The 16,523-nt window shown below is 32.3% G+C and overlaps 1 protein-coding gene across 1 annotated transcript in view; it reads right to left on the bottom strand.

The window, feature by feature from the left end:
- Positions 1 to 5,554: 5,554 nt before the first annotated feature.
- Positions 5,555 to 16,523, bottom strand: part of LOC117112827 (methylthioribose-1-phosphate isomerase-like) — a 12,858-nt gene continuing 1,889 nt past the window's right edge. The window contains exons 2-7 of the mRNA XM_033256011.1: positions 11,988 to 12,141; positions 10,172 to 10,410; positions 9,863 to 10,038; positions 9,534 to 9,710; positions 8,129 to 8,353; positions 5,555 to 7,645 (exon numbers count right to left, since the gene is read on the bottom strand). Of these exons, the coding sequence (XP_033111902.1) occupies positions 7,518 to 7,645; positions 8,129 to 8,353; positions 9,534 to 9,710; positions 9,863 to 10,038; positions 10,172 to 10,410; positions 11,988 to 12,119 (1,077 nt within the window). The 5' untranslated portion in view covers positions 12,120 to 12,141 and the 3' untranslated portion in view covers positions 5,555 to 7,517. The remainder of the gene's footprint in view (positions 7,646 to 8,128; positions 8,354 to 9,533; positions 9,711 to 9,862; positions 10,039 to 10,171; positions 10,411 to 11,987; positions 12,142 to 16,523) is intronic.

The following is a 16,523-nucleotide window of genomic DNA, read 5'->3' as shown; positions in this document are numbered from 1 at the left end:
TTAAGCACACACGAACGCATAGCGGGAAATATTCGTTTCACACACGCGCGTTGTTGCTAATCTGTTTTCGTGTTGTCGAGTCAGAGAGCCACCAGTATCATTAACAACACTGAAAAAGCAGATATCAGTGACAGTATCAACTGTCTGTAATGCCTGTACTGAAAAGTGGTTTCTTGGATAGTATATTAATATATTTTACTTATCTGTCATTTCAGATAGTCCCCATTAAAAATCGTGGCCTGCTCTGCCTTTTGAGGCCGCTATCTTTGTCACATACCCTGAACACCTGGTCGCCTGTGGCAGGGCCAATGTAAAACCTGCTCCTTTGTTCGCACCACCTAGGAAGGGGCCATGATTGTGCCGGGGTGAAGACGGATTTTCGACCTTTAGAGATTTATTACCGCTGTATTTGCCACCACAAATTAAAATATATTTTAAAAAAAGAAAAAAAAAAGAAAGGTACTGCGCGCTGCGTAAGCATATATTAATATGAAGTACACGCTTTGTCTATTATTAATTGGTCTAGTAATTTGTTGTTCACAACACATTTCTCAAACAAAAAAGTTCTTTCTTTGGTGACATCTAATGTTCGCGGCTATAACTAAACAATTCAAAAGAGAACAGCTAGATGCGGACTGCAACAGATACAATGTAGGCCTAGATGTAATCGCGTTACAAGAAACTAAATGTAAAAATAACGAAGACATTAAGATACCCTCGGGAAACAGATTAATTATTTTCAAACAAAACAACATGTGGCAAAGAGGTATTGGCTTTATTATTCATAAAAAAATTCGAACAACATATCAGTAATTGGAAAAAAATTACTGACAATATTGCCTACCTTGATGTTGAAATAAAAACTGCCAGTTAAAATATCAACAAAAATGTCGCATAATAAACTGCTATAGTCCAACAAATTCTGAAAGTGTTAAAAACCCAGAGAACAACTTAATAATGCTTGTAATATACCACAACGTCACGACTTATTTATACTGGGCGAATTTAATGCCAAAATTAACAAAGATTGCAAGAACGATAGTGGATTTTTCCACAGTAATATTGGTTCATATGCGTATGGGGAAAAAAAGCGAATTACAATGGGAATGAATTACTTAGATTTGTTGTTGATAATAGACTTTATATAAGTAACACAGCCTTCAAACAGCGCAAGGCACATCAAACACATATTAGTTACCGTACAGACCTGACAAAAGGGGAAAAGTCTAATTGATATCAAGTGATTGGTTGATAAACACAATGGGGAATATACAGGCGATTTGCAATCTGATCAATGACGAACACGCTTTTATGGGAAACCCATCTTAGTGGTAAGAGATACGATATAAAAACATAAAATTTCACATATTTCCTGACAATATTTTCGCAAAAACTCTTCATACTTTAAATTCCCCAAGCCATCTCTTCCATATTATTGCAAGATCACCCTAATCGTGTAACAAACGAAGGAAGATATAGAAAAACAAATGACTTCAAAATTCACTCAAAATCATCATATAAGCCCTCTCTCGGAGAGTGGGCTAAAAATTGATCGGTTTACTGGACCATGGCATGTGTTTATAAGAAAGGAAAAAGCACTTCTGACGTTGTTTGGTGCCATCGCATGCTATTAAGCGTTGTATATAAAAAGCGATGGAGCTACTCCAAAATGGGGATTGATTTGTCATCTGCGTTCGATTCAATCGACAGAGAAAAACAACATTAATTTAAACATCTTCAACAAGCTGGATGTAGGCCTACTGAAAGTGAAATTAAACTTATACGATATTTATTATCAAACACTAAATTTAAAATTAAAATTGGAAAACCAGAATCAACACGTTTGATATAAAATCTGATCGGGGCATTCCAAATAGACAGTATCAGGCAAACTGTTCACATTCAATTTTGCAGGAGCATTAATTGAATTACATTCTGTTTTAAGCGAGCCTTATCCTCCAATCTCTTGCAATCACTTACGGTACCTCTCGAAACTATTTATGCTGATGACCTTGATAAAATAAAAGAGTGTAGCATTGAAGAACTTAAAAATGTTTTACCAGTAGTTACTGAAGAACTTTAAAATGAAGAGAAAACCGATTTTGTTACCTTTCAAATAGACGATGAGAAATAAACTGAATGGAAAACTCACAAATTACTTGGCTCAATAATTAACACTGACAAAGACATTGAAAATAGAATTACTCATTGCTAACATTGCATTTGATAAATACCAGAAAGCGTGGAAAAACAGTAAAATATCTATAAATATAATTTTAAAACAAAATAAACAAATTAGATTTTGAAGGAGTATCCCTAAAATTTAAACTTCGCTCGAACACGTTGCTTTGGATAACAGAGTATTTAGATGGAAAATGATGGTTTTTGTACACTTTGTAACATTAATCAAGAGGAAACTTAATAAAACACTTTCTGTTTATTTGTCCTGCTCTTTCAAACACAAGATTAGAAGAGTTGGACGGACAAGCTTGAACATGCATTAATGAATTATAATAATATCTGGAATGAATTCTCAAACTAAGACTACTGACAATAAACGGCATTATGTTTTAGGTAATCAACAGCTTTCCTCTACCTAATGAAGTAGAGCAAATTTTTGATAAACTTTATGCTAAGAGAGCTTAGGAAAAGAGATCAGAAATTAAACATGTTCAATCCTTATTGTAAATTAAGTTCTGTATTGCTGAACATTGTTTTTTTTTATTAGCTAGTCTTAATTGTTATTTAGTTGGAGACAAGAGAAAGCTCTTTGAACTTTCTTGGTTTCCAAGGGCTACCTGCTCTCTCATTTTTGTCACTTACATTTGTTTTTGGTTCATATGTGTTTATATGTATATTTTTATATGCATATTTCTCCTTTTTATGTATTTGTTTAGTTAAGTTTGTACCTTTTTATTTACGAAAGCACCGATTGTCATCGACTGTATATCTGTCTCTTATACACATCTAGATGTGTATAAGAGACAGTTGTCAGCAATTTTTCACTATACGAGATCACTAATACTGAACCACTTTCAAATCGTATAAATAGATCCCGATAGAATATGTTATGTCACGTCTTGAGAACCACTGAATTTTAACCGGCCATTCAATCACTTCAGTTTTCACTTACATGTAATGCTCGTAGCCGAGTTGGTAGACATAGAAAAAATCAGTTGTCACTACTGCAAAACGATTTAAGTAAACATAATCTAAAATTAATAAACTTAAAAGATCTTGAAAACCTTATGCAACTTGCCGCAAACAAGCAATGTTGGACCCTGAGAATTTTTACGTGACAATTGAAAATTATTATTTTTTATTTATAGTTAGTCTTAATGTATGTGCAACTTATGTTGAAACTGTTTTTCTTTTTCTCTTGTATCATTGATCAGAGAAATATTTATATATTTTTGGAAAACAATAGTTTAATAATATTTATTATTATTATTACGTAGTGTAACAAAAGCTCGCCCTTGACAAACAGCAGTAGAAAGGTGATAAATGTGTCAATATTTAAAGTTTAGTGATTTTTTTTTCTTATTTTGAGACTTGAATTTTTTAGGATACAATAGGAAAAAAAGTGTCCCCTTAATAGGGGTTATTTGACCATTCGGCACACTCAGGTGTCCCCGTCCACTTAATAGGGGAGTCCCCTTTATAGGTGTTGGCCACAGTGTTGAATGATATATCGCTCCTCGTTTCACGGAACAGTGTCACCTTAATAGAGGCGTCCCTTGAATAGGGGTGTCCCTTGAATAGGGGTGCCCCAAAGTACGGGTTCTACTTCCATTTAAAAAAAAAAGAATGAACACGGTGGCATCACCTACAAAGCAACATACTTATGGCAGGGACGCCATAAACAAAGAAAAATTCGACAATACTAAAAATAGCAAAATAAAAATCTTGCAAAACAAACGAGTACATTTCCATTTAAAAAATAACTGCTAATATAACGCATTAATAGTTAGCAAAACTTACAATTGTATTATGTTTCTTATAATAAATGAAATTTAAAATTATTTTTGAAGCAATTAATATCATCGCTATCCTTTTTCTGTTATTAAATTTTCATAAGGTTTTTCAGTTCATTTGTTGTTCTCCATTATATTGTCTATTTTAATTTTTTAATGTTTTTCTTTTTTACTGTATTCAAGTTCTTAATGCCGTATTAAATTTTTTATATTATATTTGAATTATGGATATATAATTATGATCTGTATATTATTCGTCGTTGTTGTGAGGAGAGCCCCTCGATAGTAGATTAATTTTCTACTTTTGGGAAATCCTGCCTCATGACAACAACTATTTTTATATATTAAGGCGCAATAAATGAAATGAAATTATCCCAGAGTTAGTTTAGCACCAGAATAATAAATACTCTGCTGAAACAGTGTTGTCCTACGATTGGGGAGGCGAATAGATGAAGATCTTCTGTTGTAGTTATATACCTTTTCGTTGTCAAACATATAAAAGTGTCGTGGGTATTTATTATTTATGCAGTTATGGACAAACTTTCAGGGTTTTACTGAAAGGTATTACCCTAAACTACATTACAATACGAGAAATATGGAAGAACAAGTGAATTATGTAGGGTAAAATGTACATTAACAGGAACCAAATGCTTTAAATCCTGTAGTCTTGGATTTTTTTTTATCAGAATTTCACCAATTGATCCAAGTTTCTAAGACTACAAAATTGGATGGGTTATTAAAATATTTGATACAAATTTCCCCTCTTGCATGGTGATAGGGCATGATGTGGGGATACCAAAAGCCGTATGTTCTGTTTTACAAACTGTTGTTTTGATTTTGTTTTGGTGTTGTTCTCTTTTTTTTGTTTTTATTATTAATAATAATAATAAAATTAATAATAATAATAATTATTATTATTATTATTATTATTATTATAGTTTCCAATATTATTTCATGATGCAATGTTTTTTTTGTTTTATATTGAGCATGAATTAGAATTAAGGGTACATGTTATGGTATGGATTAGAATTATACAAGTTCACAAAAAAAAACATTTTTTTAACCTAGTCGGGATTATTAAGTCTTTATGATTACGCAATAACACATTTTGTGTTGTACTGTAGTTCCACATTTACAATGAATAAGAGAATATTTTGAGTATAGAGGCAATATATCCATTTTAAACAAAAAACAAATATAAACACCTCCATCGAATAAATGCCTCCCATAAATAAATGCCCCTCAAAAACCCTTCTTCTTAGCAATAAGCACCCTGGGGCGTATATTGGAATAAATATGTATGTTTCTTTTTATCCTGTATGATTGTAGTTCCTTCTCAAATGTTTTCTTTTTCCAGTAAGCCTATGTTTAATTTCATATACCATATATTTTGTTGATTGAGACCCTATATCAAGGCCTCACTGATTTGATGATAGATGTTATAGCACAGGATTACTCCACATAGATTATGGTGGAGTAAAAAGTTAAATTGTCATGCTTGACTGAACAAGTGTTTACTATTGCTTCGTGTGTAGAGTTTACTATTTAAACTTGAGCCAAATGACTTTACAAAGATTTGCTTTTAATTATTTCATTTTTAATCTGACTTGATTGCAGTTTTCAAATATACACATGTTCTAGATATGGATTTTAATAGTGAATCAAGAAGAATGAGCGTGATCATTCCTTTTGTATACCAAACAGTAGTAATGTTAATATGATTGTACTCAAGGTCTTGTCTAATTACACACCAATATCACCATGAAAATTGTTCCGTCAATTTTTCCCTCAACTAAGAGATGCTAGTGGTGCTCTTCGAAATTATCTTACGTTACAAAAAGTCAATAAATTAGAGACTTGTGGCAAGTCTAATAGTCATACAATAATGGCATAGATTCTTTATAATTTTATTTTAATTGATTTAAGAACGAGTTGCAATATAATTAAACAAAGTTGTAACAATAATTTGCAATGCAAATAATACATTTATGATATGAAATCAAAATAAATGTAATTAAAACTAAAGTTGAATATTCAGGTTATGGTATAGATTTGACTGGGCCAATAAGAAAGTAAAAGAAAAAAAGAAAAAATTAATTCAATGATTAAGATTAGATCTCATGGTAATCCTTGGGGTATTGTATTCTCATTGTAATGTTTTTGTTGTATTGTTACCTAGAAATTAAATAAAATAAAAAAATTGATTATATTTAATTTTGTTCGTCCAATATGTAAACAGCAGTGAGTACATTTTCCAAATCATTAAAATTTTATTTAAAAAAAAACCATTAGTTCCATAGAGTTAAAAGCTAAGGTTAGGTTTACGGGTTCAAATTGGCCTGATAGTTTAGACAACACACACAAATGGCCTATATTGATGTCAATTTTATGGTTTGTCCAAAAATCTGGTTTGATGTTAAATTTATGCCTCGAAAGCTATCAAAATTATAATTTGAATGACTTATTATTATTCTAAATAATTGTAGTTGTAGTGATACAATAAAAAAGTGAACTTTTTCCTAATTATTAATGTCTTTTTGATAAAGAGGTATCCATGAACTGCCACCATACTCCATCTTAGGTCTAATCATAGACGTATAGATACATATAACTCCTACTATAGAGATACTTAAAAGACCTATTAATCATTCCCAAAATCTTAATTGCAGATCTTGCAACTTTAGTAGCATGAGCGGAAAAATCTAATTTGTTGTCAATCAAAATTCCTAAATCACTTTCTTGTGTAACACACTCAATGCTAACTTTAGAAGCTCCTTCACCGATAAAATATTGATATGCTGGATTCTTAGAACCAAAATGAATAATACTACATTTAATCAAATTAAAAGGTAACTGCCACTCACACTTACATGCGTTCGGTAACACTGTGACTGTGTTCACTGTATATAGTTTTTAATAAATACATAAATTTAAAAAAATCTTCTTGTATATTAAGGAGAAAAAGAGAGGGAATTAAAAAAAAAAAAATATGAAAACCACAAAAAAAGGAGGATAATGAAAGGCTAACCCACAACTAAATCAATGTATAAAATCAATATAATACCATCAATTGTAAATGTACGAACTGTGCTTTATAATGATATTGATGAATAAATGTGGTCTGTTGCCACAAAAGAGAAAAAAAAATTAAAAGGTAACTGCCACTCCCGAGACCATCTGAACATTGCATCAACATCAGACTGAAGCAAATCTCTTTCCAAATCGGACTGAACCACTCGAAACAATTTTGTATCATCGGCAAAAAGACTAATATCAGATTGCAAAATTACATCCGGTTGATTTGATCATTTGTCACACTCGGAAAGTGTCCTCATCCCTTTAACAGGGGTGTCTTACAAATGGGGTTCTACTCTACTGACATTTTACTCCAGACTCATAAGAACTGAATATCAAATTATATTTCTGCAATTCTCCATATGATATTTTGAGACCTTATTCTCAAAATGTTTAAATAAATACTTCAACAATGTTAGGAATAAATTATATATTAGGGAAAATTTTAATGCCAAAATTCCCAAGTTTTTACAACATATCTGTCAGTAGTTTTCGCTTTAGCTCTGATGGTTGAAATACTCCTTTTTCAGTAATGATACCACCTGTAATTAAACTTGCAGGTGTGACATCAAAAGCTGGATTCCATATACCAATTCCTGTATATTGGAAAAATAATTATTATTTTTACAAGCATCCATAAAATAATTAAATAAATAAAATTCAATTAAATTTAAGTTATATCTTACCCTGAAAACCATACCTTAATGTAATCCTTCTTAATTAATAAATCTAAATCAGTTTTTAGATTGAATTATTAAAATGTGTACACACATTTTTGGTATTTTTATGATTATGAATTGAATGTTTTTAATCTTTGTACATTGTATATTTTATACATTTGTATATTTATTGACATCAAATTAACATTTTTGTCATGATACCTACAGTATGCATAGAACTATAATTAAGTTTTCAAAAACATTAAAAACCTATTAAAATGTTTAATATGACAATGCTAAAGAATACATAGCCTCCAGTACTCCCACTCTAGTTCCAAACACTCCACTATATCCATCAATGAAAATAATATTCTCAATTCCCACATCTTTTGAACATTAAGAAACTACACAAATACCCACCAGGTGCAGCTATTTGATGGCCTTTGATGGATGTTAATTCACTGTGAGGGCGTTCTTCTATGATTATATCCTCCCCTTTAGCTAGGGAAAAGTCACAGGAAGTGCTGGGAGCTGCTACATAAAATGGAATGTTGTGATACTTGGCTGCAATAGCTAGTTGGTACGTCCCAATCTTGTTTGCTGTGTCTCCATTGGCAACAACACGATCTGCTCCTACTACAACAGCTTTCAATAAAGAAAACAAAGGAAATGTACAGTTACTGTAGTAGTTCAAAAACTAAGCCTTAAAAAATAATAAAAAAAGTCCTTTTTAGTATGCCATGTAGGCTTTTTATTCCATTTTCACATTTTTTCTGTCTTGCTTGGTTCTGGTACCAACCGGATACCGGCACCTTATAAATATCAACTATTATTATTATTATTATTATTATTATTATTATTATTATTATTATTATTATTTTAGGAAGGGCACTGAGTACTCCAAAAATTGGTAAGGCCATTATACTTAATTCAACATTTCACTTTTATACAGGCATCATGTTGGCTTATTATACTTATTCCTCAATTTTTATAAAGATCAGGGATTAACACTTTTATGTTAGATGGCATCCTCAATGGACTAAATGTATCGTGGGTGGATTTCCCGTAGGATTAAAAATCGTAACGGTATTGGGTTTGGTCTGCAGGAGTTCGTGCTTCGAACAGGTCATTCCATTCATAGAAGAAGCCTTTTGATGGAGAAAGTGTACCTTTTTAGCAAAGGTTTGCCAAGGTCGAAACTAACTCCAGCTATATAAAATTGATTATAAGATTGAAAAATATTAATCTTATTACTGTAGTAGTAGCGATAGATACTATGTACACACGTTTAAATTATTGTTATTTATTTGTTATGTCATTATACAGTACAGTATTTATATTTAGCTAAACTTAATGTATTGTTTAGGTATGAATCACTATATCCATGTAAAATTAATCTTATCAATTAAAATTGTATATTTTAAATGATATAGTAGGCACCAAATACCTGTAAGTGCATAGGGAGACCCATAGCTTCCATCTTAGAAAGTGTATGGTAGTAGATTACTAAATGTATTTTAAAAATTACTTACAGGTACTGTATATACAGTGAGTTTTATTATAATATTGTAGAACACCACTGTATCTCTTTTTTAACAACATAGCAATGAATCAACTGTTGTTAGTCAGTAGAATGGCAAACACCAAGTACCACATAAGTAAATGTTAATACTGTAGTTAATTGAAGATGGAGGATTTTAAGGCTTTTAACTGCTGTAGGACTATCCCAATTAATGATTTTTTGATAGTAAACAAAACCTATTTTACATATGACTAATCAGTTGAGATCAGATATTTGATGTAAAATCTTGTTTTAAAACTTTACCTGTTATTTGTTTTTGTTTCATGGCAAATGAAACCATACTGTCAGTTATAAGAGTGGATGGAATTTTCTCGAAGACCAATTCATAGGCTGTCAATCTTGCTCCCTGGTTATATGGACGTGTTTCAGTGCAGTATACATGCCTTAGTTTAGCAGACTCATGTAAGGCCCGAATAACACCTAAGACAAACGATGCGAAAACATGAAAAAGATCATGATGACCTTTCATTTTAATAGGAAAGGTAATATTTAAAAAAATCTTCTGAAACTTTATTCTCTTTTAAGTTATATTGCTTATAACAATAAAACAATCTGTTTTCTTTACAGCTTACCTAAAGCAGTACCATACCCTGCAGTAGCTAATGACCCTGTGTTACAGTGAGTCAAAACACATGCTTTGGATGTTGGGTCTGGGGAATTCTGGCAAATATGATCTGCCCCATACTTGCCAATATTTCTGTTGTCAGAGACGTCTTGCTTCAACATGTCCTCTGCTTCTTTTATAATTCTACAAAAAGAACCAACAAAAAAAAAAAAAAAAAAAAAAAAAAGGTGTTGATATTGTGGAGCAACATCATATGAAGAATACTATGGTTAAATTAATTAAACTGAAAATTAAATTTTGTGTGGTATTGTTGTACCTATTTCTAAGCAAGTTAACACAAGTATTTGGATTGTTTAAGAGTTCCTTTACAATCATAGTCAGCCTTCCTGCAGCCTCAGCCATATTAACAGCAGTTGGTCTCGATGTCTTCAGATATTCAAGCTTGTCCATGATGAAATCACCAAGTATTTGTGGTGTGTCAAACTTCTTCCTATTATGAAGATCAACAGCAAGAGATAAACAGCCAACTATTGCAATTGCCGGTGCTCCACGTACCTATTATTTTAAAATACAGAGATTATATACAGGCCTATACACAACAAAACATCTTATCTATTCAACAATCAATTATTTTAGAGAAATGCTCAAGACATGCTTGTTTTGTTCCATTTAATTCAATGTTCAGGATTGGACAGCTAATGTAAACCCTCCTTCTTGATTAGTGATAATTGAATTATAGATTTAGTTTTATAAAATTAGATAGTTTGTTTGATTGATTAATTGATTGACTTTATCTGATATTCCACACATAGTTATGTTGATATTGTGGTAACAATCAAATGACCAACAACGACAATGACGACAACTTGAAGAAGAACATAGGCAAAAACAATAGCCTCCACGGAGCTTCGCTCCTTTGTGGAGTCTAATAATAATACTTACTTTACCTAGAAACACTGTACATTTGTATGCTCTCTTAATGCGTTTCAATCTTCTTATATTCAAATTATCCCTACCATCTTCAATGCATTTCTTTTGGGGATTTTTAAAATAATATTTTGTTGCAAAAATGTATATTTCCAATAACAACATGGCAATGCTTTTTTAAATCTTTGTCAAAATGGAACTATCCACTGTGCATGCATGTCCGTATGGTGTAAAAATAGCCTACAGGAATTGGTTCACAACTAGTGTATAGTAACAATAGCCACTCAATTTTTAAAAATATATTTTATTATTTTTATTATTTTACTGGCTAGGGTTGGACAAATCATGAGTTACAGATAATTAACTCCATCATGGCCAATTTTACGCTTCAGTTTTAGACTGGCTAGGGCCTACTGACACTGACAGTTTCTGTGTGGCTATTTTGTCAGATTGTCAATGCATTGTACGTACAACGATAGAGCCAAAATAAACAAACTGCTGTTGTTGTCTGACCACGAAGTCTGCGATGTTAGGGATACAGTACCGTATGCTAATCTTCTTTATCATTACTGAGATAGCGTATAGTATGTATATCTAGACAAAACATAACAACTCCATCATATGGCCAAATTTGTGCTTCAGCTTTGCCTAGGCTGGTTAGATAGGCCCTAGCCTAGTGTCACATTCTGTGGCTATATTTGTCAGATTATCAATGCATACGTAATGATGATAGAGCTATAATAAACTGCTGTTGTTGTTTGACCAGGGAGTCTGCAATAACTTAATCACAACTTCCTGACAATCGATTATGATACTGTACATGTCCGAAATTCTCATTTTCCATTTTCACAGCCTCACTTTCGCTTGAGCTGTGCATGCTCATTTAGTATAAAGTGCATATGCTCACTGTTTAGCATTCCCCAGCGCATGCTCCCTGTGTTTCACATGCGCATGCAGAGTGCTTAGTTCAGAATTCTTATTTCTTCGTAGTCAATGCCACCTATAGTTTCTTAATGTTTCTTAAAGCAATGCACTTTGAAACAGTAATTAAATGTTAAAAAAAAAAAAAAAAAATTGACAGAGTATGTTTCCAAAATCAAAAACTTTGGAATAGTTGGAAGCACTGGCCAAAATGTTTAATGTACAATTACGCATACATTATACAAATTTTTTTACACATTAAAAATAAACCCAATAGACGTTACCTTCATTGCTTTGATAGCATTCCATCCATCTTGAACATTCTTAATTTCCTCGAATTCACAGACATCTGGCAGTAGCAACTGATTCAAAATGCTCAGAGTTCCACTGCAATATCGGATTGCTTCAAGAACCATATTTAATTGAGTTAAGTTTATCCTAAGTAAAGTAAAACCAAATTGAACTAGAATTATTCATATTACACAGTAAAGGCATTGACTCTCCTAGGCCCTGTTCATGCTGCCAAAAAAATACCATATGTATACATTATTCTTAAAATATGTTTTTTTTTTTTTGCAGCATAAATGGGGCTCATAAAAATGTATCATATTTTATATACCATATTTTTCACTATTTTTGTGGAATTATTCCGGTGTTTTGCAACAGATACCTTATTTTTCATACCTCATTTCTGCTGCCTATAAATATACCAACATTTTTATGACCCCTGACATGAGGTCAAGACCCAACAGAGCATGACGCCAGTTGTGTTTTGATTTATCCGCCAGCTTGATCATAAATTAAACATGTGGAAAAGCTAAAGTGCGAAATGTGAACTGAAAATACAATGATATTTAGGATTTAACTGAGGGGGAAGCCCATGCTAAATCATTTCTAGGCTGTAGCAGAAGTTGAGGTGTAAAACTTCCTTCGTTGCAACTTTTAATTATAGACAAAATAGATGAAATCAAAATTATAACGTTCTTTAAAGAAACCATGTTTATCGAGAAGAAGAAAGCTCACTACACACGTCAATCTAAACTTCCGTCTCACGAAAGGCATTTTTTGCGTAGTAAAGCGGACCTTTTAACACGACCAAACAAGAAATACTTTAAGCAGAAACGGGACACTGGATTTTAGATATCGTATTTTATGTGGTACATTTTATACCGTATTTTGAGGATAAGCAGCAGAAACAGGCCCTTAGTGGTGTGAGGTGATATGCGATACTGTCAGTTCATAGCCAGGGAGTTTCTGTGATTTGGCAGAATCTGTTTTCATACAAACTACTGTACCCTCTGATAAGTCCACCCCTCCCCTTCTCTACCAACTGAACCCAGGGCGAGGCGCTAGTTCGAGACGCTCCTCGTCTAAGGTTTATACAGTATCATGATGCCTTTTTTACTGATATTAATATAATACTTGGAAAAAGGCCGCCAGCAACACTGTGAGGTACTGGGGTGGGTCCAGATTATATGCAGGATGAATGAAGTAAGTTTAAATGAAAGAATGAATGAAATAAGTTTAAATGACTTGGAGAACCGTCTTTTTTCTTGTCACCCTCCCATATTTTGAGCGATTTAAAAGCCAACAATAATATCAGCCGGAACATTATTCTCAGGAATGATCATCCCCTACCTCATAAAGAAGAAAAAGCTGTTCACTATTTACACTTTTTTGCCAGGTAAAGAGCATTTACAGGGGCAGATCCAGAGATGTGCGAAAGAGGGGGGAGGGCCCCCCAGAAAGTGGGGCCGATCAAGGTAACACCGCCGTAGATAGTCCGAATTAATGTTCCCTCAAAATTTTTGTTTTCTAGACGCCCTAAAATAACCTCTGAGGCGTTTTGGGCAATCCATTTTTTCTTCTGCTTTTTCTTTTTGACTGACATGTTTTCCTTGCACGCTCCCCCTAAATCTGCCCCTGGTCTAACATGTTAAGTGTGGTAAAAGAGGACCGGCGTCGACGACCATCGACCCCTATGGATCCGCCCAATTAATAATGGTGCAAGCATTGCCATAACAAAATATTCTAAAGCATATAACTGAATTGGCCTACAGGTACTGCTTCATCTTTAACTGTAATTTTAGAAAGAACTTTGCAAATGAAAATTAGATTACTTTTTTAATGAAGAACATGAGCCAATAATAATTTTGTTTATAATGTTAAAAAGCAGTTAAGGTACTATGCCTACTGGTCAAAAATACATGCTAAAATGTTGTGATGGATGTAGTCTGCAGAAACTCCTTATTCGTCACATATTTACTTATTATAGTGATTACAGTTCATGGTCACTTTATAATAAATTTTATTCCATTACATGTCCTCGTCCAATATTTTGTAGACTTGGTGTTTGTAAAATTCTCCAAACATGACAATAATGGCAAGACATTTAAAAGAATGCTACTACGATATATTTCTGCCAGAGCTGTGCACATATCTGGATGGTAAATCAGCACAAACATTTTGTCCTTACTCAAATTATAGTATATGATAGTCTTAATGTTATTTTTATAAATACAGTTTTCGTTATTGTTTAATACGTTAATGTATGAAAAAGGAATAACAAAAATGTGACAATTCAAAACACTTGAATTTTTGTATAGTTTGGCTTTACATTTAAATTTCTAAAGTTCGGTACTGTAATTATTTACAATAGCAAATACCGGTATGCAGTAAATTGGGGCCTACAGTAGTTGACTACTTGGGGGACATCCATAAACTGCCGAGAAGCGATCGGATGGGAGCGACTCAAGAGAGCTGCGTTAAAACCGGATTTTTTTTATATTAATAATACAAGCTGAAATTGTCATATAATAGTGTAAATCGTGTAGCTAAAGGCATGTTTTGCATAATACATTAATATTTAGGGACTCTACAACTTGGAAGTTTGATTTTGAGCATGAGGTGAACCATCAACTGAATTGAATTTTATCCTATACATTATCACTGTGCGCAACTACTGTAGAACCAAAATGGGTATAGTAGCGCACAGTGATAAACTGCCCATCACTAATTTCAATTGTATCCTATTACTGTATTTATCACTGTGTGCAACTAGAACCAAAATGGGTATAGTAGCGCACAGTGTTAAACAATTGATTCCCTAAGTTACTAGAAGTCGTATACGTGATTCTGGCAACCATTTCATTTACAAGATGGCCGAGAAGCGATCGGATGGGAGCCACTCGAGAGAGCTGCGGTAAAACTGAATTTTCTTAATAATACAACAAGCTGGATTTGTCATATAATAGTGTTAATCGTGTAGGTAAAGGCATGTTTTTACATAATACATGAATATTTAAAGGAATTACAACTTGGAAGTTTGATTTTGAGGATGAGGTGAACTTATGCATTAGCGCCGAACATTTCAAGGAGGAATTCCTCCATTTGTAGAATACCACTTTTTTCATGAATCAGTAGACATCTTGAAGTGATGACAAACATTGCGAATCAGCGGTGCGTAACCAACAGAAATAAGATAAGCTTTTGGGCTGATTTTCTGACATCATCAGCCAAAGCTTATCTTATTTCTGTTGGTTACGCACCGCTGATTCGCAATGTTTGTCATTGACATTACTTCTTCAAGATGTCTACCGATTCGTGAAAAAGGCTAGCCTAATTTTCAGCAAAATCAGTCTTAATATTTACTTTACAGTTGTTAAGCCAGCATACTCCCTGCTGTGTAGCTTAGGAGGCCCTAGGCGTATTAGTAGTACAGGTGGGATACGACCGGTTGAGCCGCCGACATGTTGAGCCGCCGGTAATTTCTAGGGAATGCCAACCACGTCTCTCAGTGAATGTAGTCTGCTTGCCGATGTCATCAATGAATGAACCCTCCCGGATACCAGCTACATATTCATACCACAGTCTTTTCAGTCGTTGATTTGCTCGTATTGCCGTTCGTGATGTATAAATGTGTAATTGAAAATTAGAATTTTGATATTTTTATGTACTACATTTTTATAAAAATATATGAAGTTGTATAATTGCAGAATCGTATTAAAAATGTAATTTTATGTACTACATTTTTATAAAAATAAATGAAGTTGTATAATTGCAAATCGTATTAAAAATGTGTTTATTTACGTTTGGTTTGCGGCATATTTCAATTAACTTATTCGTTATTTGTACTATTTTGTTAAATTATTTAATTAAATTATTTATTATATATAAGTTTAACAAATAGTAGAAAAATAAAAAGTATATAAATTACAAAACCATAGTAAATACTGTATAATAACATAGGCCTAACACATTTAAATTTATTATTTATTATTCATGCAAAATTGTATTAAAAATGTAATAACTTGATTATTTTTTACGTTTGGTTTGCGGTGTATTTCAATTAACTTATTCGTTATTTGTACTATTTTGTTAAATTATTTAATTAAATTATATTTATTATATATCATTATATATAATAAATGATAAGAATGTATGGAGTTTGTTTTTTTTTTACTATCTGGCAAGCCGACTGAATTACGACAGATGACTATAAACAATAAATTCAAATGTGTTAGGCCTATGTTATTATACAGTTTTTACTATGGTTTTGTAATTTATATACTTTTTATTTTTGTACTACTTGTTAAACTTATATATAATAAATGATAAGAATGTATGGAGTTTTTTTTTTTACTATCTGGCAAGCTGACTGAATTACGACAGATGACTATAAACAATAAATTCAAATGTGTTAGGCCTGTGTTATTATACAGTTTTTACTATGGTTTTGTAAATTTATATACTTTTCATTTTTGTACTATTTGTTAAACTTATATATAATAAATAATTTAATTAAATAATTTAACAAAATA

Source organism: Anneissia japonica, unplaced genomic scaffold (genome assembly GCF_011630105.1).
Source record: "Anneissia japonica isolate Jap-2015-1 unplaced genomic scaffold, ASM1163010v1 scaffold172582_len1462937_cov174, whole genome shotgun sequence".
Lineage (NCBI taxonomy): Eukaryota > Metazoa > Echinodermata > Crinoidea > Comatulida > Comatulidae > Anneissia > Anneissia japonica.
Note: the sequence above shows the minus strand (reverse complement) of the source record. Positions and strands in the feature narration are given on the sequence as shown.